The 24,435-nt window shown below is 39.7% G+C and overlaps 2 protein-coding genes across 3 annotated transcripts in view; one reads left to right on the top strand and one right to left on the bottom strand.

The window, feature by feature from the left end:
• LOC117289294 (genetic suppressor element 1-like) overlaps positions 1 to 16,550 on the top strand; it is a 47,185-nt gene extending 30,635 nt beyond the window's left edge. For both annotated transcript variants that reach the window (XM_033770356.1, XM_033770355.1), the window contains exons 6-15: positions 7,228 to 7,452; positions 8,389 to 8,561; positions 10,024 to 10,286; positions 10,706 to 10,815; positions 11,053 to 11,888; positions 12,271 to 12,486; positions 13,028 to 13,177; positions 13,434 to 14,042; positions 15,022 to 15,125; positions 15,847 to 16,550. In XM_033770356.1, the coding sequence (XP_033626247.1) occupies positions 7,228 to 7,452; positions 8,389 to 8,561; positions 10,024 to 10,286; positions 10,706 to 10,815; positions 11,053 to 11,888; positions 12,271 to 12,486; positions 13,028 to 13,177; positions 13,434 to 14,042; positions 15,022 to 15,125; positions 15,847 to 15,945 (2,785 nt within the window). In that variant the 3' untranslated portion in view covers positions 15,946 to 16,550. The remainder of the gene's footprint in view (positions 1 to 7,227; positions 7,453 to 8,388; positions 8,562 to 10,023; positions 10,287 to 10,705; positions 10,816 to 11,052; positions 11,889 to 12,270; positions 12,487 to 13,027; positions 13,178 to 13,433; positions 14,043 to 15,021; positions 15,126 to 15,846) is intronic.
• A 4,631-nt stretch (positions 16,551 to 21,181) lies between these two features.
• On the bottom strand, positions 21,182 to 24,331 carry LOC117289508 (DNA replication complex GINS protein PSF2-like). Its single transcript, XM_033770654.1, has 4 exons — positions 23,978 to 24,331; positions 23,128 to 23,227; positions 22,199 to 22,325; positions 21,182 to 21,749 (listed from the first exon to the last, which is right to left on the bottom strand). Exons 1-4 carry the CDS (start codon positions 24,183 to 24,185, stop codon positions 21,627 to 21,629), a joined length of 558 nt encoding a protein of 185 aa, XP_033626545.1. The 5' UTR covers positions 24,186 to 24,331; the 3' UTR covers positions 21,182 to 21,626.
• Positions 24,332 to 24,435: the final 104 nt, after the last annotated feature.

Below are 24,435 nucleotides of genomic sequence, written 5' to 3'. Positions count from 1 at the left end.
GATTTCAGTTCAAGGAGATTTTCTTCTTGATAACTTAAACAAATATGCGGCATCTTTAAGGACAACTGTCACAGTTTAAGACATCAGAGCGCTCGATATCCTCACACCAATTTTTTCCTTTTGGACGAAGAAGAGGAGGAAAAAAACCTTAGGGTGTCTAACACATTAAACTCCTTTCGTCGTGTACCCTCGACTGAAATTTCACTTAGAATAATACGCGGGAATTGGCTCAAACCTAAATGGGACGAAGGGAGCTGATAGTGCATCCCACATCAGGCTGTAATTTGCTCGTGGGCATAGCATCGTAGCTCGGCCATGTGTAATAGAGTCCGTAATGGGATTACCTGCATCATCTCGGGAAAATGTGCCGCCGGAATTTTTTTATTTTCTAATTTTGGATTTTTTTTGCATGCATACAATGTTTCAAGAGAGAGGGGAATTTAAAAAAGAAAAATATATGGAATTTGCAACTGCAGTTTGAAGTGTGTTATTTTTAATTGACTTTTTTTTTTATTGTCCTAGAGGGAAATTGGATAATTTATCGTGGCTCTCATTTATTTTTGAGCAATATTGTGTCCTTTATTTGTCAATTAAAAGACAAGGATCAATAGTAATACAAATCATTGTAAGAAAATGTTGGCATGATCAGATTAATTATAAACTGATCATTACAGATCAAAACTCATATTGATCCTCCCGTAAATTGTTGTGTTTGAAATTCTGTAAAAATAAATAAAAAAGCGCTTGAATCCACCCCCCCCCCCCCAACCCCTGAGAAAAGATTCTCAAAACTAATTTTAAGTAAAAGTTGCCATCATGTTTTTTGAGAATCCAGTGAGTTCACTTTTCTATCCATAAAGTATGTCTCAAACTAGAAACAGAAAATGCATTAATTCAGTCACAATTTTAGGGGCTGCTGTGTTTTTTAACAGTCGGCAAAAGTCACATTCTATATTCTACGGTTTGATTATACATAAATTGGTTGGGCCTTTGCCTTGGAGAGCTTTTTGTCTAAATAGCTGAAGCTTAAGCTAATTGGAGTGCATTCATTAATAATGCCGAGCTAAATAAACATGTCAACCTCTGCTCGTTAATGTAAACCAGCTGTGTATCTATGTTCATGTAGTTGTCTAAACTGTGTTCAGGTGACTAGACGTGCCGCAAAAAAAGAAATTTTTTTTAATACAAAATTGATGTCCATCACAAACAGATCAGTACAGGCATGGTGATTAGCTCTGTTTCACTGTGTAGGGACGGCTGCTGACTTTGCAGCTTCGTACCCACACGCCACACGCCACACAGAGATACGACAGCGGTCGCTTCCTGGACGATGGGAATCGTTAATAAGCTTGTTATATGAGATGCGTGCGGGAGTGTTTTTTCTAGCGAGTGTCCTCTCCGATTCGGTCGCCCTGTGCCTTCTTGTAATCGAATCTGTCAAATGAACAAATTTGTAGAGCGAGGAACTCTGAGTCTGGACAAGGGAAGGTTAAATTGCGGGAGTACGGCACTTGAATTGGCTGATCTGGTATTCAATTTTAGTGAAAAGACTTGGTGATATCAAATTAATTTCGCTTCTTAGATGATGTTTTTCCTCTTATTAGATTGTGTCTTTTGTGTAGAGATTTGATAGTTCTGGAAGTATTCCATTACTGTTTTTTTTCTTTTCTTTTTCTTGGTAAATGTTTAGGGAGTTGATAAGCTGGATAGAGTATAATGAATAGACATAGGTTTATGTTACAACTATAATATGACAACTAGAGACATTTGAAAAACACTGAATATTTATCTGTCTTGAGCCGGCTGTCCTCAGTCCGCAGGGAGGGATTTTTTTTTCGGGGAACTATAAACCGTCGTTTTCATTCGGGGGAAATTATTTGTTCTACGAGGCTTGGATAATTGATCAGCTTGGCTGGTTTTCAGGGAGAAGGAAAAAGTCATCAACGGGACCTCGTCCACTTTGTGTAATCGCTCTGTCACGCCCGAACGCATGAGCGGAGATGATGTATAATGCCATGGCTGTCGGGCAGATGTGCAATCAGCGTTTGGCTCTTCTATATCCTGGGGGGATAAAATGGAGATTCATCTAGTTGCAATAGGGGTGGCCATGGCGTACCTTGGCCTTGCAAATTTGGACAGCTGTCGCTATGGCTAGACACAACGTTTGGTTGCATTTCCTCGACTTAAAAAACAAGATGTTTCAGAGTAGCGTTTAGTTTATAAACATACGGTGCCGTCGGGGGAGCCGCATCTAATTATGTTGCGAGATGAAAACCCTCAAGTTGTGTTTGGGAAACCCAAGTGTGATGGTAGTGACACGCGGAAACTGGAACACGCTTTGTGCGCCTGTCATTATTGATTAATACAAATGGTGTTTTTCCTCATAAACTACCTTTGTTTGTTCAGACTCGTATACATGTCATTATGGTGGAAAAGGATTCGCACTAGTTGTCAAATGCAATTAAACAAAATACACGTATAACACTAATGTGGCTAACGACATAATGGACTATTTTTTACTTATATGATTTTAAGCATCCCAGTAAAATGTAACGGTAGTTTGTGGGGGGGGGGGGGTGTCTTGTAAAATGCTAATTTGTTGTTTGTTTATTATTATTGGGATGAAAATAGTTATGATGAATGACAGGTTTACTGAATTGTGTGGAATTTTAACCAGAAAGGCAATTGCTGCCATACCCTGAGCGCAATTTCATAAAGCATATCAAGACAAATACTTACATATTGATTACAAGAATGCAGTCAGTCTTTTGTGCATGCAACAAATATTGAGTTAGTATGCCCATAGCTCTATGGTATGCCTTCTTACACTTACATGTGCATTAATACAGTCATATTGCCGACAAGGAAACTATAGCACAACATTTTAAGTATGTAAAGTCATTAAAGACAGTGTGAATGCAAACAGCAGTCTCGCTTGCTCTTGATCAATGCATGACATTTTAGCCCTTGAAACAACAACATGAGCTCTTTGAACACCTTCTTATTTGTTGAAAAACGAAGGTTGGCACAATTAGTCGTAGTATATTTTCTAGTAAGATGCATTGAAAGATGCCAAACTAAAAAATAGAATGAGCTGTTGCAATTTGCTTGGCCAACCAAGAGGACCAATGGTATAAATGCAAGTATTGTTTAAATGGCCTGGCAGTTTGACCCTAGCATAAAAATAACTAACCTGTGAAAATTTGAGCTCAATTGGTCGTCAAAGTTGCGAGATAATAATGAAAGAAAAAACACACTCGTCACTCGAAGTTGTGAACATTTAGATGGTTGATTTCGAGACCTCAAATTCTAAATCTGAGGTCTCAAAATCATATTCGTGGAATATTATTTCTTTATAGAAAACTACGTTACTTCAGAGGGGGCCATTTCTCACAATGTTTAATACTACCTACCTCTCCAAATCGCTTGTTACCAAGTACGTTTTTATGGTACTAATTATTTTGAGTGATAACCAATAGTGTCCACTGCCTTTAAATGCTGTATTTTCTTTTTAATATGACAACATTTTCTAGGGATTAGCTCCACTTAAAGTCGACACAAATAAAGAATTACCACTTAAATGGTATGGGATAAAATCGGCAAAAAACTACAGCCTGTTCTTTAAAGGAAAGAGAACATTCCCATTTGGATGATTAATCAAGTTTCTATCAGCATTGATATGCGTGGGTAGGACACTATATTGTACACATGCGAGACACATTGCGGTCATACTGGAACCGTGCACATTACCATGGTAACCACAACCTTTTCAGGCCGGGTGCTAAAAACTGATGCAATATTGAGCTAAATTTGTGTTAGCTGGAGGGTGTCTTATGGAAAGATAGAAAGCGAGAAGAAAGAAGGAAGACAAAGCTCTTGACATTTTATTGGAAATGGACTATAGCCCTGACATTTCTGTCATTTCCCCCCCCCTTTTTTATCCACCCTCTGGGAGTGATTTACGGTTTGATTTTTGGGACAGTTTTCAATACAGATTTGGTTGGAGATGTTGGGAGTGAAAAGGATGCTTAAGTTGTAACAATAGTAACAAAGGTTATAAATATATATATATATAAATAATATAGAGAACATTTCTTTTTTAATCTAGTCGTTTCAAATTGTCAAAATTTCATACAGGCTTCAAATGATATTTATTGTATTGGTCTTCCTGGTTTTTGTTTTCAATGTAGAAGTTTTGGTAATTAAAATGGATATTTTTCTAACCTCTCTCTCTCAAATGAAAATCATTAAAAAAAATTAAAAAAATACTAATGGATATTATTATTATTATTATTATTATTATTATTATTATTATTATTATTATTATTATTTCATTTTATCACAGCATGCAAAAGAAAGATCTCATTTTCCTTTGTGCCGGTAACTCCTCGAGCCGGGCTACGTCCCGTAGCCTTAGATCTCAAGGGTCTTTCTCAGGATCCTCGCTGTTCCCAAAAGCGCTGCCTTCTGTAATAGATCTACCCTCACATTTGTCCCTATTTCATCTAGATGTTTCCCCAGTGCTTTGGGAATGGTGCCAAGTGCTCCAACCACCACGGGGACTACTGTAACCTTTACCTGCCAAATCTTACGAAGTTCCCTGGCCAGGTCCTGGTACTTCTCGATCTTTTCCATCTCCTTCGAAGCTACCCTTATATCACCTGGCACAGCTATGTCAATGAGATGACACATCTTCTTCGTCTTATCTAATAGCACAACATCCGGACGCCTATGTTGTATAACATGATCGGTCTGAATGTTAAAGTCCCATAGGATCTTGACCTGGTCGTTCTCTACAACTTTCTCCGGAACATGGTCGTACCATTTCGCAAGTACTTTGACACCATACTTCTTACACAGATCCCAGTGAATCACCTTGGCCAGCTTGTCATGTCTTCCTTTGTACTCCGTCTGGGCCATCTTACTGCATTCGCTAACAATATGAAATACAGTCTCCTCTGCTTTATTGCACATTCTACACATAGGAGAGACGTTTGCTTTCTCTATCCTTGCCTTCATTACATTTGTCCTTAGAGACTGGTCTTGCGCCGCAGTAATCAAGCCCTCTGTTTCCTTCTTTAGTTCTCCACTCTTTAACCAATTCCATGACTTGCTGCTGGCCACTTCCTCAGTACACCTCAAGAACCGGCCATGAAGTGGTTTGTTCCTCCAATCTTGATGTCTTTCCTCCTTCCTTTCCCTCTTGTACTCTTTCGGCCCAACTTCGTCTGCCCTCGTGTACCTTTGTGCAACTTTCAACAAGCTCTCCTCGGTCCTCCTGACATGACAATGCAAGCTTCTGCGCTCGATGTTAACACTGTCCGCCACGCTAAGCAACCCCCTTCCGCCCTCTGACCTCGGAAGGTAGAGTCTACTAACATTTGACCGCGGGTGTAGCATGCCATGCATGGTCATTAGTTTTCTTGTCCTCCTGTCAGTGACATCTAGATCTTCCTTAGTCCACTCGACAATACCCGCACTGTACCTCATCAAAGACACGGCCCATGTGTTAATCGCCTTAATCATGTTCCCCCCGTTTAGTTTAGACTTCAAACATTTCTTTACACGCCTGATGTATTCTGCCTTCAGCCTTACCTTTGATTCCTTGTGAAGGACATTATTATTATTATTATTATTATTGTTATTATTATTATTGGTTTATTAAAAATTCAAACATCGCAGCCCGAGGGCTGAATTGAGTTTAAAAGATACACAACAAGAATATACATTATAAAAGCATTAAAATGGGAAGTGTTAACAGACAAATTGTTTAAAAGATTATGTACAATAATTATTGACAAAAAACTACAACTTGGATTCCAGCTCCACAAAAAAAAAACAAGAAGATAAAAATTCAACTGTTGAGAAGGGTGGTTAGGGAAGGAATTGGGCTGTTTTTGTACCGGTTAGTTCTACACCTGATTGGGCAAAGTTTGTTAGTATTTCTAAGATTATTGTTTCTGTTGGGGGGGGGGGGGGGGGGGTGGAAGCAAATGTCAAAAGTGATTTACCAAATTTAGTCATTCACCGATATTCATAAAGTTTGAATATAGAAAGGCATCTACATTTGTATATGAAAGTGAATACTTCTGCAAGAAACCAAAGATTGAGAGTAAGCATTTTCAGTGCAACATCAACAAGATGTGCTACAAGAAGAAAACTGTGTCAGGGTTTTCGTACGCACACTCAAATGCCTTGTCAAAATGCATGCAGTACTCGGACTTTAAAAAATCACATAAATTGGCCTTGAGATGTCTTCCTTCACGCGGTTCATTGTTATATACCCTGAGGCTTATCGGAGAAATGGTGCTAAGAAGAAAAAACCTCCTTCGGACTGAAAGAGAAATAATCAATTGAATCAGGGCAAGAGTAAATTAGGACTGAATTTGAATTTTTGATTAGTCAGAGGGTTTGGACTGAATGACCTGTTTTTTAATTACACGCCCCCCACTCCCCCCACCCTAGTACACTGTGGTTAAGAAACTAGGGCCGTATAATTGCCACGTTGTTTATCTTTCAGCCTTTCAAACGAAACCGCGCTTCACCTTTTGGTTGACTTAAACTGCTTTAAGTGTCGGCTCAATAAGGACGATTTCTCTATAAATGATGAATGGGTTAAATGAGGTGTAGTGAACGTTATGCAAATCTTTTACTTTGGTCCAGATCTTATGATTCATGATTATTGTCTGCAAAGAACCAATCTTGGTGAATTTCAAACGTGCTTCTTCCTGCACAGGGTTTTTATTGTTATTTGCTGTTTTTGTTAAAAACCAGTATGTTCGGAACCCTTTAAGACAATTACTATGTTTGTCTGTTGTTGTTTTGGGGGGTTTTCTTCTTTTTGTTTTGTAGCTTTCTTTTACCATTTATTTTCTATTTTGACTGTGCACATATCCTTTTTTAATTTTTTATAATTGCATAAAAAATAAATAAAAAATAAAAGTGTGAATATAAATACTCATTTGTGTTGGGGAAAAACTGAAATCATGTGAAAATGTGGACAGGTTAACAGATGTTAAATTTGCATCAGGGATAACAAATGTTAATTTTGGTTTTACCCGCATATCCCGATGTGAGTTAGCACTGTGTACTTAGTATACTTTCCCGAGTACTGTGAACAAATCACAGGCATATTACTCAAGTGGGATTCGAACCCACGACCTATGCAATTAATATTTGACATCCTCTTCCAAAACTGTTCGCTTTTCTTCTTCTCTCTATCAACAGGCCGGAAGACTCTTACGAGCGATACAGCAGTTACCCCGGTCTGCGCCCACCCCCGTTCATTCCTTTCTCGTCGCCCCCTAGTCACCTATTCCCCCATCCAGCGATGAACCCTTTAGCATTCTCCGGGCTCCGCTATCCAAGTGAAATTGCCGCCATGCAGCTGTCACATTTATCGCCAGGGGTTTCATTCGGTGGGTTAGTCTCACCCTCGGCACAACATGAAAGGTATGTAAAGGATTGTTTCCACAACAGGAATAGGTCAGTGTGCGACTTATAGAGAACTTAATATTGTTTTAGTGTTAACAGCAAGCAAAATTTAAAGGGACTTTACATGATTGCTAACTGCTGTCTTTGTGGATTTGATAAAAAATATTGGACCAACAACCAGGGCCCAATTTCATAGCGCTGCTGAACGGTAAGCAAATTTTCGTGCTTACAGTAGCAGACAATTTTGCTAAGGTGCAAGCGTATTTACAGGTTAGCAGAAAAATTGGGCGACCATATTGCGCGTTGACCATGGATTTGCATTGTGACGTCATTTATTTCCGTGCGGTAAGCACCGGAAGGTTATCATGCCTTTTCATGTGCTTACGGTTAGCAGGGCTATGAAATGGAAATCACACAGTAAGCACAAAATCGGCCGCTTTGCAGCACTATGAAATTAGGCCCTGCTTACATTTGTCAGTCTGACTGCTCAATACATTCAGTCTCTGGCTGTGGTTGACATTTACCTGGATTTCGTGGTCGGGTTGGCGTAGTGGTCTTTTTCTCGCCTTTCACCTTTAATTCACCAGTTCAAATCAGACATGGGGCACTATTATAGACCAATCCAACGAAACAAAATTAGTAGTGCCCTCTATTGAAAAAGTAACAACTGCAGTGTCTTTTTGTGCACAATCTAGGCACTGAACAATAGACAGCAAATGGTGCGCGATGCTCAACACGGATTGGTCTATTTGTTGATTGGAATTTAGACCTTAACTGACTCAATGGGGTTTCCCTATAATGATTCGCTGAGGTTTTCCCTCCAAAACCGAGACTTACTTCCTCGTCATCTCTCCACTGGGTTATTAAGTTGGCCATTCTGATAATCCATGGCATCACAGCCAGACTAAATGAAATGAGAGTCATTGTCTATGCCCTTTTTGCTTCCTCCCACAGAGAGAAGTTGTTGCTGGACCAGCAGCGAGATCGAGACAGACGAGCTGAGGAGGCCAAGCAAGAGGCTGCCGCCCAGAAGGAGAAGCAGCAACAGCAGCGCGAGACGGAGCGTGAGAACCATGAGAGAGCGATGATGGCACGGAGTCAAGAGGATAAACGCAGCTCTCCCAGAGGTAAATTTTAAGACTTTCTGGTTCTTTTCCTTGATCTGTCTGTGTTCATCCTGTAAAGGGAACTTGGCAAACTCCCACATTGAGATATAAACGCCAAGCTGGCAACAACCATTAGGGAGGTTTAGTTGAACTTGGAAAACTCCCACATAGAGATATAAACGCCAAGATGGCAACAACCACTAGGGAGGTTTAGTTGAACTTGGCAAACTCCCACATCGAGATATAATCGCAAAGCTTGCAACAACCATTAGGGAGGTTTAGTTGAACTTTGCAAACTCCCACATAGAGATATAAACGCCAAGCTAGCAACAACCACTAGGGAGATTTAGCTGAACTTGGCAAACTCCCACATAGAGATATAAACGCCAGGCTGGCAACAACCATTAGGGAGGTTTAGTTGAACTTGGCAAACTCCCACATAGAGATATAAACGCCAAGCTGGCAACAACCACTAGGGAGGTTTAGCTGCACGTTATGCGAGCAAAAACGTGAACAAGAACGCCAGAAAATTGTGTCTTTTTTTAGGCGATGTCACCACTTTGGGCTTATTGCATGCTCACACACCTGACATGGAAAATGGTAACTTTACATATGCTTAAGTCTTAAATTTTTCCACAAAGGTGTCTCACGTTCACGTTCACGTTTTTGCTCACGTAACGTGCAGCTAAACCTTCCTATAATCTTACAATACATGTAGAAACATTTGTTTAACATAGGGCCTATATATCAATATGAGTTACACAAATCAAGAAGTTGTGTTTCAGTAACTAGAGGACAACGCTTATTCTAGTCGTTGTGAAATTGAGTTGAGGAGTTACTTGGCAGCCACGTTGTATGCCCAGGGGCCTTGGCCTTTGTTGTCCTGTTCTTGGCCTCATTAACTTCCCAAATTCCCCTAGACTTTGGCCCTTTGCGAATTGACAATGGCCTTGCTCTCTCAAAGATGAAATTCAAGACTTATATCTCTTAATTTTCTTTGACTTGGTCGTCAGTTTCTTTGAGATTAAGAGCAGTTGATACAGGCAGACATCTCAGGGGGATTCTAGCTTTTGGCACTTATAAATCAAGGGAATTTATGTTTGCTTGTTTAAAAATGATAATTTCAATTTACTGAGGCTGTATTTTTTTCTTGGGAGACTGCCAACATAGGGCTAGATAGCTTAGTTAAAGGGAATTTATGTTTGCTTGTTTAAAAATGATAATTCAAATGTACTGTGGCTGTAACTTTTTTTTTCTGAGGAGACTGCCAACATAGAGCTAGATAGCTTAGTTGATAGAGCACCAGCACATTAATCTGGAAGTGGCAGGTTCCCTTCTTTATGATAAGGTTGTATTGGGTGGCATGGGTGGCTTTTGCATATAGTGCTTGCCTCTCACCGCAGTGGCCGTGGTTCGAGTCCGGATCGGCTCAAGTAAATTTGTTTTGTTCAATCAATTTTTGTTTTCTTTTTCTCACATGTAGACGGTCCTCACCAGCGACCTCCCCATGCTCACCACCATCATCATCATCACCATCACCACCAGCAGCTAACTCACCCCTCCTCCCAGCAACATCAGCATCACCCAGGAGCCCAGAGGGGTCCGACCTCGTCATCCAGCCACCGTGACGACCAAGGACCGATCTCACTCGTCAAAAAGGCCGAAAGTGATGACAGATGGCATTCCAAACACTCTAAAGACAACGCCAACAATGATGGGCAGTACAGACACGGCAGGAATTCACAGGTAAACTTGTCCAGAATAGACAGCCTCATTGATAATAATTATTATAACAACAGCAACAACATTAACCAGTTTTTGTATAGCACTTTTCCCACCCCAAAGCGTCTCAAAGCACTTCCAACATCATTGCCACTGGGCCAATTAATTCATTCCTTAAACAATCCCATCGCCCTAGGGAGTATACAGCCTGTGCAACAAATATGCGTTACTGAGCTAAATCAACTACAAGAACTGTCTCTGCCCTCACAGGTCCCATTTACCCCTGGGTGGAGAGAAGCAATGCTCGGCCACCATACCCTCATTCTTCCCACGAATACAAAGCGTTTTTTTTAAAGTCACATGGCTGAGGTCGAAGGACTAAGTAAATTTTTCTTTGTTCAATCTTGAAATATAATAGACCTTATCTGTGGTGTTTTTTGCAGGCAATGTCGCATGAAAACCACATCGCTCACTTGTCGGAGAAGGAGCGTAAAACCTCCTTACACCAAGAGAGGGAGCTGTTGCTACAACAGGATAGAAACATTGCCGAGAGGTGAGTTGATGTTTACTCCATGTTTCAAATGAATGATTTAAGCTATGGCTAAGCCAAGGCTAGATGAAGGAAATTCTTCAACATTGTCAGTGCAGTTAAGAGCGACAGCTGTAGCCAGAGTCGCTTGGCTTTTTAATATACCACTATCAACATGTCTCCATCTTGGTCTTCTTTTCATTAACAACTTGGTGTTTTTCTATGCACTGCAAACTAAATTTCTGAAACTTTCTTATGCAGGCATGAAAAGGAGCGCAGTCTCATAAGAGAACAGCGTAACCAGATCAGTAGAGGGGACCATCACCATAGCAACAGACCACCCCCTCTAGTGTCCCCGGTACGACCAACTCAGGAGGACATTTACCGCCATAAACTTTTTAACAACCATCGGCCTGTGAGCCAGGACCATGCCATTCCGTCGCAATACGAATACGAGCGACTCAACAATGTGGACAGGATATTACTGAACGATACTAAATCGTCGGGGTCACAGCCCTCTGCTCCGGCGCCAACGGCAGCGAAAACATCCAGCACAGCTGACAAAGCTTGGTATGAGCAGCAGCGCGCCATCATGAGTAACCGTGTACAGAGTCCGCATGCCAACAGCAACCACACGAGGGAGTTTAACCGCGAGGCGCGTATCCTCACCAACAGCCACGGACCCCCGGCTCCTGCTGCCCCCAGCAAAGCGCTGCATCTGAGTCAGTACGACTACGATCGGCCGCACGCTGAGTCAAACTATCACCATCTGCAGGAGTTTTTCCGTAACCAGCAGGTGCATGAGTTGCACAACCACAGCGGGGACCAACCAAGGGTGCAATTAAACGAAACCGGGGAACCAGTGGTTTCAAAACTGGACCTAGAGGGCCGGAAGAGGATTGAGACTCGAGCGAATGGTATTTACATCTCCAGTGAGAGTGAGACGGATAGTGAAGAAGAGACTGTCATCAAGAGAGAACGATATCGTAAGAGAATGCATCGAATCGTCAACAAGTCTTGTCTGACGTTGGACAAGTCGGAGAAGAAGACCAACTTTTTTGAGGTCATGGGACTGGTGACCCACGGGAAGAAAGAAGGTACATTTCCTCAGCTTTCATTCTAAACGAATATACCATTTGTTGCATGCTTTTATTATTATATTTCTGAACGAAATCAAAATACCCACAAAAGTTTCTAGCACTGTTTTACTTGTTACTCTTCTTACCATTCCAAAGAGTAAAACACGAAAGGCGATGGATCGTTCAGTGTGTTCGAGCCAACTCTCTTGAACCAATTACCACAGCCCATAAGATCCTCACCAATAGTTGATGCTTTCAAACGCAATCTCAAAATCTATTTATTCTAGTGTGTTATAATTCCTTGTGTTGTTTTGGTTTATTTGTGAAGAACATGATTTTGGGGGGGAATTGTGCTAAGTAAGAGCTGTTATTATTGTTATATTCTTTTTCCTACCCCCAGAATTAAATAACGAGAAGAGACGGAAGCGGCGGATTTGGCTGAAGGAGGATCAGCCACCGTCCAAGATTAGCAGACCGGCATCTGAACCTTCAAGTCTGCTGCCCCCACAGGCCAATCTCAGCCAGGAGGACTTCCAACGAGAGCTGGACTATCCGCATAAATGTAGATTTCTACGTGGCCTTGGGCTAGACGTGGTCGGACGGGATAAGAGGAAAGGTAAGTTAAATGCACTTAGGCAGGACTTGAGTTTTTCTCAAACACTTCTTGAGCCTCAAATTGTCTTGAAAAAAGTTAAATGATCAAGGGGGGAAGAAATTGTCTACATTGTGTCTCAACATGTAGTTATCATTATTATTAGTGTTATTTAATCCTTTTTGTTAAAAGGGAGTTTCTTGGGGGGCACATTCCAGGCGTGAAAGAACATTCTCATAGGCAATCCAGTTGAACTCCTGAATGTTCTGCTGGCTCACAAGCCTGTATACTTCGTTTTTGAAACAAGGACACCAAGGCGTACCGTGGTAAAGGGCACCCTATGAGGAAATTGTAAATTTCTACTGGAGCATTTCAAGGGCACCAACGCATGCCTGGAGGCAAAGTATTAAGCCTCGGCTCAGGACATTGTGCTGAACTATGGGAACCAATATACCATTCAATATTCGTTGGCAATGTGTACATTCCAACGGAGTGTTGCTGCGATCCAACTGACCAGTCCATGTGCGCCAAGTAAAACTTTCAAACGCAAACTTTTGTTTTGCAGAGATCGAGAAGGCAAGAGTTTCTGTTGAGGGTAATAGAATCAGACGGGCCAAGAGACTTGAAGCGGCTCGTAAAATCATCAAAGGAGATTCTGAGACAGCGGTGGCTGGGTCGGAGACGGCAGAAACGCCAGCAGCTTCTCAAAACTCAGGTAAGGATTTTTTACAATTTGTTTTCTTTGACATTGTGGCATGTTGTGGTCGAATGGCTATGATGACCAGATTCTGTCTCTGGAGTTTCTGATCAGCAGAGTGTGCATTCTAATCCCTTGACATTTGAATCCCGGAACCATGCACCATATGAACAAGTAGGTCGGCCCTTGTGCCCTTTTTCCCTAACCTTTTCCAAAAGCCAAGTATCATGCCTGATGTTAACATATAATTTTGTGTGCATTTTGGTTTATTTAGGTAATGACTTGAAAGTAGAAAACTTGGAAGCTAACCAATGCAAGTCAGCTGTGGGAGAGACTTTCCCAAATCATTTGGCCGCATCATCTCCAGGACAACAACAATCCCATGTACAAAATGACAGGACATTATCCAGTAGCGGGAGCATTCTGCCTCGGCAAACATCCCCGGAGAAAATGGTACCACCCTCTAAGGGTAGGCCTATATGTGACAAGGACATCAAACAGGAACCGCTCACTGTGAATGAGAGGGGAAACCTGCCCCACTGTAAGAGTACCTCGGAATCACAGGGTGGTGGGATCTTGCCCTATTCGGCAGCTGCCCTGCTTTCGTCGCGTGTAGGCAAACCGTCCCAGTTTGAAGGGTTTGCCCAAGAGTTTCATCAGTCTGTCTTGCGGACGACGCAGGAGTCTATGGCCCACCAACGAGTCGGCACCAGCTCGCAGAACAACTCTGCTCAGACGGAGACGACACGACGCGACAGGCTTGTTAGCCTGACAAACAATGAGGGCGCTGTTCCTCGAAGTAATGCTGCAGTGTGCTCTAAGGGACAATTCCAATGGCCAGGGGTAGAGACCGTGATGGATTCTTTTCAGAGATACACTAGAGGTAGATTCATTTCTACTTTTTGTTAAAAGTGCTTATACATTGTGATAACAACAACTGTTAATGTTTTACTTTAAACTGTTGACAGTTTATTAACAACAATTCCCTTAGGATGAAAGTATAAATAAATAGTAAACTTTTGGGTACAACCACGTAAATCTCTTTTGTGGGAGTGTTGGCTCTAAAAAGAGCCGGTGTGGTCTCGATGATTCGAACACTCTGCTCGTCTTCAGAGCCAACACTCCCACAAAAGAGATTTACATATTGGATTTACACAAGTTGACTATTTATTTATAGTTTCTCCCTACACCACACCTTCCAAACCATAATAATCATTCCCTGCGTACTCTCCCCCAATAATTATTTGTCATGCTACTTCGAGTATACTCAACTGAACTGAAAGACATATCAGATTTATTATTTTTTGACAAAGAAACCACACAATGAGTTATTGGTTAATTTTAAAATGCTAGACCACAGCCGTTGATTTCATAAAAAACTCTTCCTAACCTTAGACTAATCATAGGACTTTGGACGCTCCCAACCCTGCAATGTAGCATGCAGACCTTAAGATAAATCCTAACTCGTCCTAACTCGAGATAAGACGAGTCCTAACTGTTTGTGAAATCAACCCCAGGGCTTGTCCGGTCACGATGTCATTGGCCCTGTGCTATAACAACTTCATGGCTCTGCTTACCATACAAAGAATTGGCGGTTGTGGAAGCAGCGAATTCTGTGCTTACGTGCTTAGCTGGGAACTTTGGTCCGTACTTTACGTCACTAGGCATTCTTTGCTTACCCAGCTAGTGGTGAAATTTGGCACTTGCCGTGCAAGCCTAGAATGATGATCCTAAGCGCGGAATTCGGCGGTTTAAAGCGAAGCCATAAAATTAGGTACTGGTATGGGTCTTAGTGTTAATGTGGAGCTCTGATCATTGTTTCATTATGAGTAAGAGCATGGTTCCTTTCTTGGTTATAACAGAGCAAGAACTAGAGAAGAGTGTGTTACTAGATCAGCAAGGAAGACTGAGGTTATGCAATGGAGAGTTAAGCAGTACAGCTGATCAGCTCAGACTCAAGATGGCTGTAAGTGTTAACACATAAACTCATTACCTTTCTCGGAAACGTTGCTTTATCACCAAGAATAGCACTCCAGACCAATGCTGACGTAAAATCTGCTTAAAGGAACATTACAGAATTTGTTTTGCTAGCAAAAAGGTTGCTGGCAGTTTAAGCACTTTATGTAGTTCACCATATACATAAACTGACAAGCCTGTTGAAGTCCAAGATCGATCTGCCATCTTGGTCACGAGTGAATAGTGAAAAACCGATAACAAGTTTTGCATTGCATCTATGTCAAAACAAAAATGAATAAAACGCTCTCTGAGCAATTAACTCCAAACGCGAAAATAGATTATTTATTTCTCATCAAAAATGACATTTCAGACAGAAATATTTTAAGGGATGATTTCTACTACCATCATCATTAGACCTTGTTAGTTTTATGTAAATCTGTGATCTTCACGATTTTTGTTTTTTACCAATTCTGTAACGTTCCTTTAAAGCCATTGGACACTTTCGGTAAGCAGTATGGTCCAAAGGCCCACACTTCGTGTAGCACGAATAGATTTAAAGATTTTCCATATTTGGAAGTGCCCTTTGCAAAATGAAAATGGCGCTGCCCTCTCAAAGAATTCCTGGCTTGAATTCATCGCGTCTTTTTGGATTTTTTCTTGCCCTCTCAAAGATGCAATTCCAGGGTTGAAATTCATCGTATCTTTTTGTACTTTTGTTCTTCCCCATGCAGGACATGATGGAGAGGAAACACACGATGCAACGTGAACAAGAGGCGTACCTCAGGGATCTTCACCATCTACAGAAATACATACACAACATGAGAAAGTAACACTTATCCATGGTACGGGGCCATCATCATAGCAAGCACACACTACAAAAGAAAATGCAAACTTAAAAAAAAAAAAATTATTTATAATCACGGGGCCATTTTGAAAATGACTGTAAATATTTGATAAGTCTTTTATGAACTATTTGTCCAGTTTTCTTTTATCTGTTTTTGATTTATTTATTGTTATTCGTGGAATAACATTAAATTATGACGCTGTGCATAGGTTGTGTTTGTATTGATTTATACTTGTTAAATTTGACATTTGGAGTTTTTGTTTTGTTTTTGTTAATTTCATTTTTTTTTTTATAGACATGTCCACGCAACAAGCGACTAACAGTACTCTGTATAATTTAGGATACACCCATAATTGTTGCCACTTTCTAGGGTTGTAACCTGATTTTAAAGATTTTGAGGTCAGAATTTTGTGTACATTTTCCTTTTTTGTTTGTTTTCAACATAAAAAAACTTTGGTATTTTATTGGAGGAAGAAGTGCAATTTGGGGATCTATATATTCAACCCTATAATTAATTTAAAATGCAAGTTGACTTGAAATCATGTGTTGAAAATAATGTTATGCAGTGTCGTGTTGCTTTACACACACACACAAATTTCTTACTTTTAATTTGTCTATTTATTGTAATATCATTACTGCGTTTTCAAAGTTGTCCCTTTATCTGAATTTCCTTCGATTAAAATCTCCACAACGAACCCAACTGGAAAAGCAGATTGTTTTGTATCAAAGCACTACAAAAGAGTTGAGCTGCTAACTTAGAGTGACTACCTGGAATAGGCTAGATTGGTAAGCTAAACATGATGCTTAGTACAGAAATATTTTGTTTACCAGAAACCAGTCACACGCCAAATTGCCACAAAATTTGGGAAAAACTACTGAAAAACGTTTCACAATCTGGAGCAAATGTCCTCAAAGGTTAACTTCAGTTAGCGGTTGAACTGTCATACATCGCACTCTATTGTGTCATGTGACTCTAGACCACCTGACCTTATACATGATGTTTTATTGACATTATGTCTGTGCAATAATGCAATAAAGTTACATACACAACGTTGTAACAGTTAAGAGACCCTGCAAGTTTGGAGAGCAGGGGCCAATTTCATAGAGCTGCTTAAGCAAAAAATTTGCTTAAGCACGAAAATAGCTCGCTTATTTTACACATGTTACTGGCCAAAATTTCATGCCATATACATTGCTTATGACTAGTATTTAGCTGTTGTTTACTTAGCATATCAATTGAGTGGAGTCTTGGCCGGTAATCTGATTTTACTAAGCAATGAATTTTTTGCTTAAGCAAATTGTTGTGCTTAAGCAGCTCTATGAAATTGGGCCCTGATTAAAACCATTTTTTGTTAACCCTGTGTGGCCAATGCACACATGCTTTCATAAGGGAATGATCTAAATATTTTCCCTTAATTAGGCCCCCAAAACAATTGCTTGAATACACACAGAACAGTCTAGTCTGCATGTTGCTGAAAAGCAAAAATTCATATCTGAACAGCAAATTGTGTAGTGGGATAACTGCTCTATTTTCCGACACCTATATGTTCCAACACCCCTATGTTCCAATAAACCCTCGTGAAAACATTTTTAATTTCTTTTTTTAATGCAAGTCGCCAGACACACAAGGCCTGAAGGCCACTTCGAGGTGTGGGCTACAATTATTTTTTCCAGAGGCCATTGCCACCTACTCCTAGGGCTGAAACAGGGTTACCCCTTTCACAGTCCATACGAACATAGGCTTGGGTATCTTCAATTCGAAGCCTAGCCGGTAAAGCAGAAAGGGTGAGGATGAGGATTAGGGTTCGGGTTAGGACTAGGAACATACATTTTTAGCGGTGTTGGAACTTCAGGGTTTCGGAACGTAGGGCTGTAACCAAGTAGTGAAGTGTGCACCACAAATTGTACACCATTTGGTGATATTCTTCGCACTGATGTACATTGAATTAGTGATGAAAAGATCTTCACATTTAGACTAATTTTTTGCACTGACAAACTTACTCTTTTTTGTGTTATTATTACACGGGAGTATTTCTTTCAAAGTCATAACAACATTGCAGGGCATGTTTCAAACATCTGTGAGTTGCATTTTGATGAAGATGATGATTGGCTGTGTTTAAAGTGTCAACTTGGCTGTGTTTAAATTGGTGACCGTGACTCTGGCTGTTGCTAAGGACATACTATGCTTCAAGCCACAGCCGATGATACATCATCATAACCATCAAACGTGTATGCTTGTACAATTATTTGATTTGGGAAGGTATTAAGAATGATAACTGTTCTTGGTCACCTTCATTTGTTCAAAAGTCTGACTTCAAATACATTGTAATGTACATGTAGGCAGTTCTGCATTGTTTTCCAGGGCCAATTTTATAGTGCTGCATAACAGTAAGCAGACAAAAAAATTGCTTAAGCATACAGGTATTTCACAGGTTTTGGAAGACAATAATATGGCCAGCTTAGGGGTTAACCATGAATTTACATTGTTACGTCATTCATTTTTATACAGAAATTAAAAACCGAAAGGTTAGCATGCCTTTAGGTGCTTATAGTTAGCTGTCCTATGAAATGGAAAGTGCATAGTAAGCACATAAGTGACTGTTAAGCAGCTCTATGAAATTGGGCCCAGGTCATAAATGGCTTTAGTTTTGAACTTGGACATGGTGTGGATAAGCCAGGTCCAACTTGGACATGGTGTGGATAAGCCAGGTCCAACTTGGACAGTATTCTTACTTAGTCTTTATGAGGGAGGGTATTTATGTTTTTTGTTTTTTTTTAATACAAACTGAGACATAATCATTCTTCGGAAGCTGTTTGTTTTCTGCTGTTATTTATTTTCCACAAAAGATTTCTTTATTTGTGAATTAGACAATAAACATATTTATTGCTCTGAAATATTTAAGTCTATTAATTAACAAAAAAAAGGATAAATGTATGTCTTTTTTTAAAAGAATTGACAGTAACTTAAAATGACAACCAGGATGTGTGTATAAAGTGGAAATATGAATGTCATTTATACAGATAGCTTTACGATTACCGTACCTCATCATCTTTACGCGCTGTGGCTGTTGTAGTCAGACACCCTGATCGTGAATGCAACAAAGTAGTTTTGATACTGAAAAGGGGCCAGTCTGTTCTTTTCCCTCTTGCTTCGGTTTGGTTTCATTGGCCTCATCTCAAACCTCGGCTTGGGCTCCTACCCCGGCTTGGTAATGGTCCCATCATCAATTTCAGGGTGTTTCCAACATGCTGGAGATCGAGTCTAAGCTGAGGTTTGGAAAACCCCATGGATTCATAATGAAAGGAAAATGGCTGCGCAATGCTGTAAGAGACTGTTTTAAATTCAATTATATACGTATCACCTAGTTTGCACAGTACTGACATTATGTAGATTTATATACTTTTCAATTGAAATCAGTAGGAAAAATATGATCAGATAAAACTGGGCAGGGCATGGATCTTTATGAAGACAAATTGATAGTTATTTAGTTAAAGATTTTGTCAAAAAAATTCCTGAATTTTAAATTTGTATTTGTGTTTCACCTTTGCCTTTAAAGGAGGTGAATTTGTTGACACATGGAATAACGACACCGATCATGTTTTGTCAACATTCTAGGTTTCTATTTGAGGTGAAAAGAGTCTGGAAACAACTAAAATAGAACATCCTGTACATTCAGGGAATTTCATCTCCAAATCAACAGAAGACAAAAGATTTTTCATTATAAAAAAAACCCACAAAAACCTCCTTGAATCTATCAGTAACTTGATTCAAAACCCCCTGCCCAGCTCTGTCTGATTTTGCATGAACACAAAACTGGAAAATGTATATTGAAAAGGGACTGTCAACATGATCATAGTAGGCCTGTTGAACATGGAGTAATGAACTCTCTCCCAGTTACTGCATGCGCACACCCTCCATGCCAGATCTATGGCCAGCGCATATTCATTTGTTGGATAATGCTTGTTACTGGTATTCAGCTGTTGTTTTCATATCCTGAAAACTATGTGTAAATTTGGTTGGTAATCCTGTTTTTATCAAGGCAAAAATTTCATGCTAAGCAAATTGTTGTGCTAAGCAGCTCTATGAAATTGGGCCCAGGGATCAAGGGACAAAGTTTTGGGGAATTGATGCGTAATGTGCAAAGCTATGGTGAAAGTCGATCTCAAACATGCTTGAAATGGTATGCGATTGAAATTAATTTTGCTTCCCCCCCCCCCTCCCACAAAAATGTTTTCGACTATTTTGTATTATAAACCATAACATGTTAAAAACTGTGGGTTTTTATTGTTGTACAACTGGATGGGGGTTTTTCCACCCTGAGCTGGAAATTTTATTGTGAAAACTTCCTATAATGCAAAGGGGAAACTCTTTCTTAAAAAGACGAGTGTAGGATAAAGTACAATTGAAGACATTTTGACAAATTCTATATATATATAAATACATATATATAAAGAGAGATCATGGTGACCAAATTGGGTTTGATTTTAATTTAGATAATTGTGTTGACGATAATGTTAATAAATAGCTGTTTTAAGAAAGTCTAATTGTGAAGACTAAACGGAATATGATCATCTATTGTGAAGTAATTTAAGAAATGAAAGAGATTAAATATTGTGTTTTGTACAGTGATCACTGGAAATTTGTTTTGTACTTTTATTGCTGCATTATTTGTTGTTGGAGACAATTTATTGCTTAATATCTACAAAAAGACTGGAAATTTTATCCCGGAACAGCACCATGTTATAACTGATAAAAGACCAATAAGTATTTACGATGCCAAAATATTTATGGATTCTTCACACGTCAAGACATTCATCATTATTACAAAATTGGAATTTCTAACTGCAGGACTCAAGTTTAGGGGGAAAGCCTACAAGACCAAAACGTTTACTGGCCCAGAATTGTTTGAAACAAGACCAAAGCGTTTACTGGCCCAGAATTGTTTGAAACAAGCCCAGAACAGTTTAACAAGCATACGTTGTCTAAAAAAGAAATGCAATCAGGTATGGATTCAGGCCTGTTGTTCTATAGACGATGTGAACTTTGTGTACAATAAGTGTGACCTTGAGCAATCTTTGGGTATTCTGGCAGGCAAGATACTACACTGGTCCTATTGGAAAGTTGACATTTTGTCTCATAATTTCCACATAAATCCAAGAGTTATGAAAGAAAAATCTGGACAAGTTTTGAGATGTGCCCCCTTTCATCATATCAAAAGTTGATAGGAGTTTGACAGTGCAATCTCCATAAAATGTAAGATTTGATTTTTTCTTCCATTGAGCTGTGATGTACAAATCGTGTCTATTTAATCCGTGCTGCTGAAGAGCACACATCTGGATCAGTCTCTTGTGCTTTATCGGGCTTGAAATGGATTAACTCTTATCGTAAGGTGAGGAACTTTCCTTAATCCACAAAAATCCTGAACAGCAATACAACTAGTCATTACCAGTTTACTCCGTCACAATGGTGCCACACCTGATGCCAAAACGGCAATAGTTTATCTATCTATCTCAGCCGACCAAAGTTGTCGCATTGCCGCATACTTGAATTTGGCTCATAATAGTTCAATAGTTCAGCTGTATAATGCATCCATCAAACTTGGTTAAAACCGCACGATGGATTTTACAGCATTCAGAGGCAGTTTTGGGAATCAATTTAGAGTATTTTCAGTCTTGTGTACTTGGTGGTCCACCAACGAGTGTATTCATCCTCAATGTGTGCATGTGGTCCAGAGCTTGCGTCAAAAAGGGACGTACTGTGTTGATCTCCATCAGCGACAGGTTATCAAGCTGCAAGTAGTAACAACATTTTTTACAAATTGTTAGTAAGGCCAATTATTTATTTGTTTACCATCCTGCCTAGAAGGAGGGGGGGGGGGCCCTTTTTCAAAACTGGCAGCCTGACACATTTTTCAAGACAACTGGGCTTTTTTGTACAATTTCTTGTGTCTAAGATCATTGAAAATGTATCTTTTTTTTTTGTTAAAAAAGAAGGTGGCCTGTAGGTGGCCTCTTGGTGGCCTCTAGAGTTATTTTGTCATCAGTTGCTGAAGACTGCGATGATGTAGTGCATATTTCACATTTCAAACTGAACTTTACAAACTTGTGCCTGCAGCGATCCTGATCCTCGGTCTGTGGTTTTGAAAATAGTCATCTATGCTTATTAAAAACCTCAACGTTTCAATCGGTAAACTCTGATACTAATTGAATTCTGTCCACTTCAAACTCCCTGCTCTCACCCTGGCATGCGTTTCTTGATCCTTGACAAACTTGTCCACACTCTGTCTCAGCTTGGCCATCCGTAGGTCCCAAATGTCCTTTACTAGTGTGTGTACTTCATCTGCATGCGGGATATCGTCAGTCGCACTATGAGAGGGGGTGTCAAAGGTCAGAGGTTATTACATGAGATTGAAAACTTAATTGTTTGCTTATAATTAATCAACCCCTACTCAATTATCTTACAGGGATGAGATTGGACATAATGTGCAAAATCCTGAAGAAAACCCCTAAATTTAGCCTCCATAAAGGCAGTGGACACTATTGGTAATTACTCAAAATAATTATTAGCATAAAACCTTACTTGGTAACGAGTAATGGGGAGAGGTTGGTAGTATAAAACATTGTGAGAAACAGCTCCCTCTGAAGTGGAGTAGTTTTCGAGAAAGAAGTAATTTTCCACGAATTTGATTTCGAGACCTCAAGTTTAGAATTTGAGGTCTTGAAATCAAGTGTCTGAAAGCACACAACTTTGTGTGACAAGGGTGTTTTTTCTTTCATTATTATCTTGCAACTTCGACGACCAATTGAGCTCAATTTTTCACAGGTTTGTCATTTTATGCATATGTTGAGAAACACCAAGTGAGAAGACTTGTCTTTGACAATTACAGTACCAATAGTGTCCACTGCCTTTTATTTCTGGAATAAATAAAAAAAAATGCTAGCAGGTATGGGTCTTCTGTTATTCTACTTCCAGACCCAGAACCTCTCAGCAGATTTTACAACAATCCAAGAGGATACCCTCATCTATAGTATCTAATCCTACCTCCATGATACAAGGGTTATCGCAACTACTGGTTTGTGTGCTTGGTAAAGATCACAACTTTCTCAAAAGTACCATCCTGCAGACCTACAAATCTTTTGTTGATGGCCTGGGCTATGTTTCACTTACTGACTAAGCAAGAGTTTTGTGACCACCATGTAATGTTGATTCATCATTGGCTGGAAAATTGGGGAGTCCTTCTCTTCTTGCTTCTTATCTTTAAGTTTTTCTGAAAAGTGAAACAAGTTTATTTAATTTCAAAAAGTTTAATAGTTGGTAATTTTAGTGTGTTTTCACTGTTTGTTTTATGAACACTACCCAGTAGACTGGACTGGATTTTGGAAGTACATCCAGGGTATTTTTCCGACTATGGACCGACCACATTCACACCACCATTGACCATTGAAATGACCTTAGACTTAGACTTAGAGTAGAGGATGTACGGTATCAAAACAATGGAAAACGCACCGCTGTTTGTTACCCTCCAAACACAATGAATTTTTCATATAATATATGGTGGTGTGTTTAACTTTGGATAACTTTCCGTATGGCGCCACCACTTTTTCACTCATTTTTACAAAAAGGGATATCTCATTGAGGTAAATTAGATACTATATTATTTCATATCGAATGAAAAAGTGGTGGCGCCATACGGAAACTTTTCCTTAACTTTTATTCTGGTCTGAATACTTCTTGCTTCTGCTTGGCAGCTTGGTTGGAGACAACAGATACAATTGCCGCAATGCCCCAGGTCATTGCCTTGGACTCGGTGCGGTTCAAATATTCCAGTCGAAATACAATATTTTAATTTTTTTTTTTATCGATTTAAAAATCATTCATTTCAATAAAAGTTGTTTTGTTCCTAACTAGAAAATTAAAAAAAAGCAAAGAAATTATTTAAAAAGCAGGCCCACCAAAATATTCTGGATTTTTCTTCGTTTATGCAAAATGCCAGTTGAATCAGTTAAATAAGTCCTACCAATATCCATCCAATCTGGCGGCTGTATTCTACACTTCTGCCGTTGTTTCAAGTTGACTGCCATCCACAGCGGCACTTCCACCGGGAGCCCAGCGTTGAAAGGCCCCACGCTCCCCCCGATCAAGAACACCTCGTCGTGGGAGAAATTCGGAACGACCGTAACTAGCTGTTTCTCGGCCAAAAACTCCACTTCTGCCGAGTCCATCATTGTTGAATTTGTAATAGGTAAGCTAGCATTACATGTAACAATGAATTTTGGTAAAGTAATATTTACAAATACATATAAAATTAATTTAAACCAATATCCATCATGTGAATTTTCCTAAAAAATTACAACTTGGCGCGCTGATCTTGTTTTGTACACATGACACGAATGACCTTTGAACCCAAAAGTGTTGTCCGTTATTTAGGCAATTTCACCCTCATATAATGATACATTTGACACAATATACACATAT

The sequence above is a fragment of the Asterias rubens genome, chromosome 4 (assembly GCF_902459465.1).
Source record: "Asterias rubens chromosome 4, eAstRub1.3, whole genome shotgun sequence".
In the NCBI taxonomy this organism is placed as follows: Eukaryota; Metazoa; Echinodermata; class Asteroidea; order Forcipulatida; family Asteriidae; genus Asterias; species Asterias rubens.
The sequence above is the reverse complement of the archived record's forward strand: the minus strand, read 5'-3'. Positions and strand labels throughout refer to the sequence as shown.

Coding starts and splice junctions, on each gene's coding strand:
- LOC117289508 (XM_033770654.1), bottom strand. CDS start 24,185: ATGATGGACTCGGCAGAAGTGGAGTTTTTGGCCGAGAAACAGCTAGTT. Junction 22,326..23,127: donor ACAAAACTCTTGCTTAGTCA/GTAAGTGAAACA, acceptor CCCCTCTCATAG/TGCGACTGACGATATCCCGC. Junction 21,750..22,198: donor ATCAAGAAACGCATGCCAGG/GTGAGAGCAGGG, acceptor TACTACTTGCAG/CTTGATAACCTGTCGCTGAT.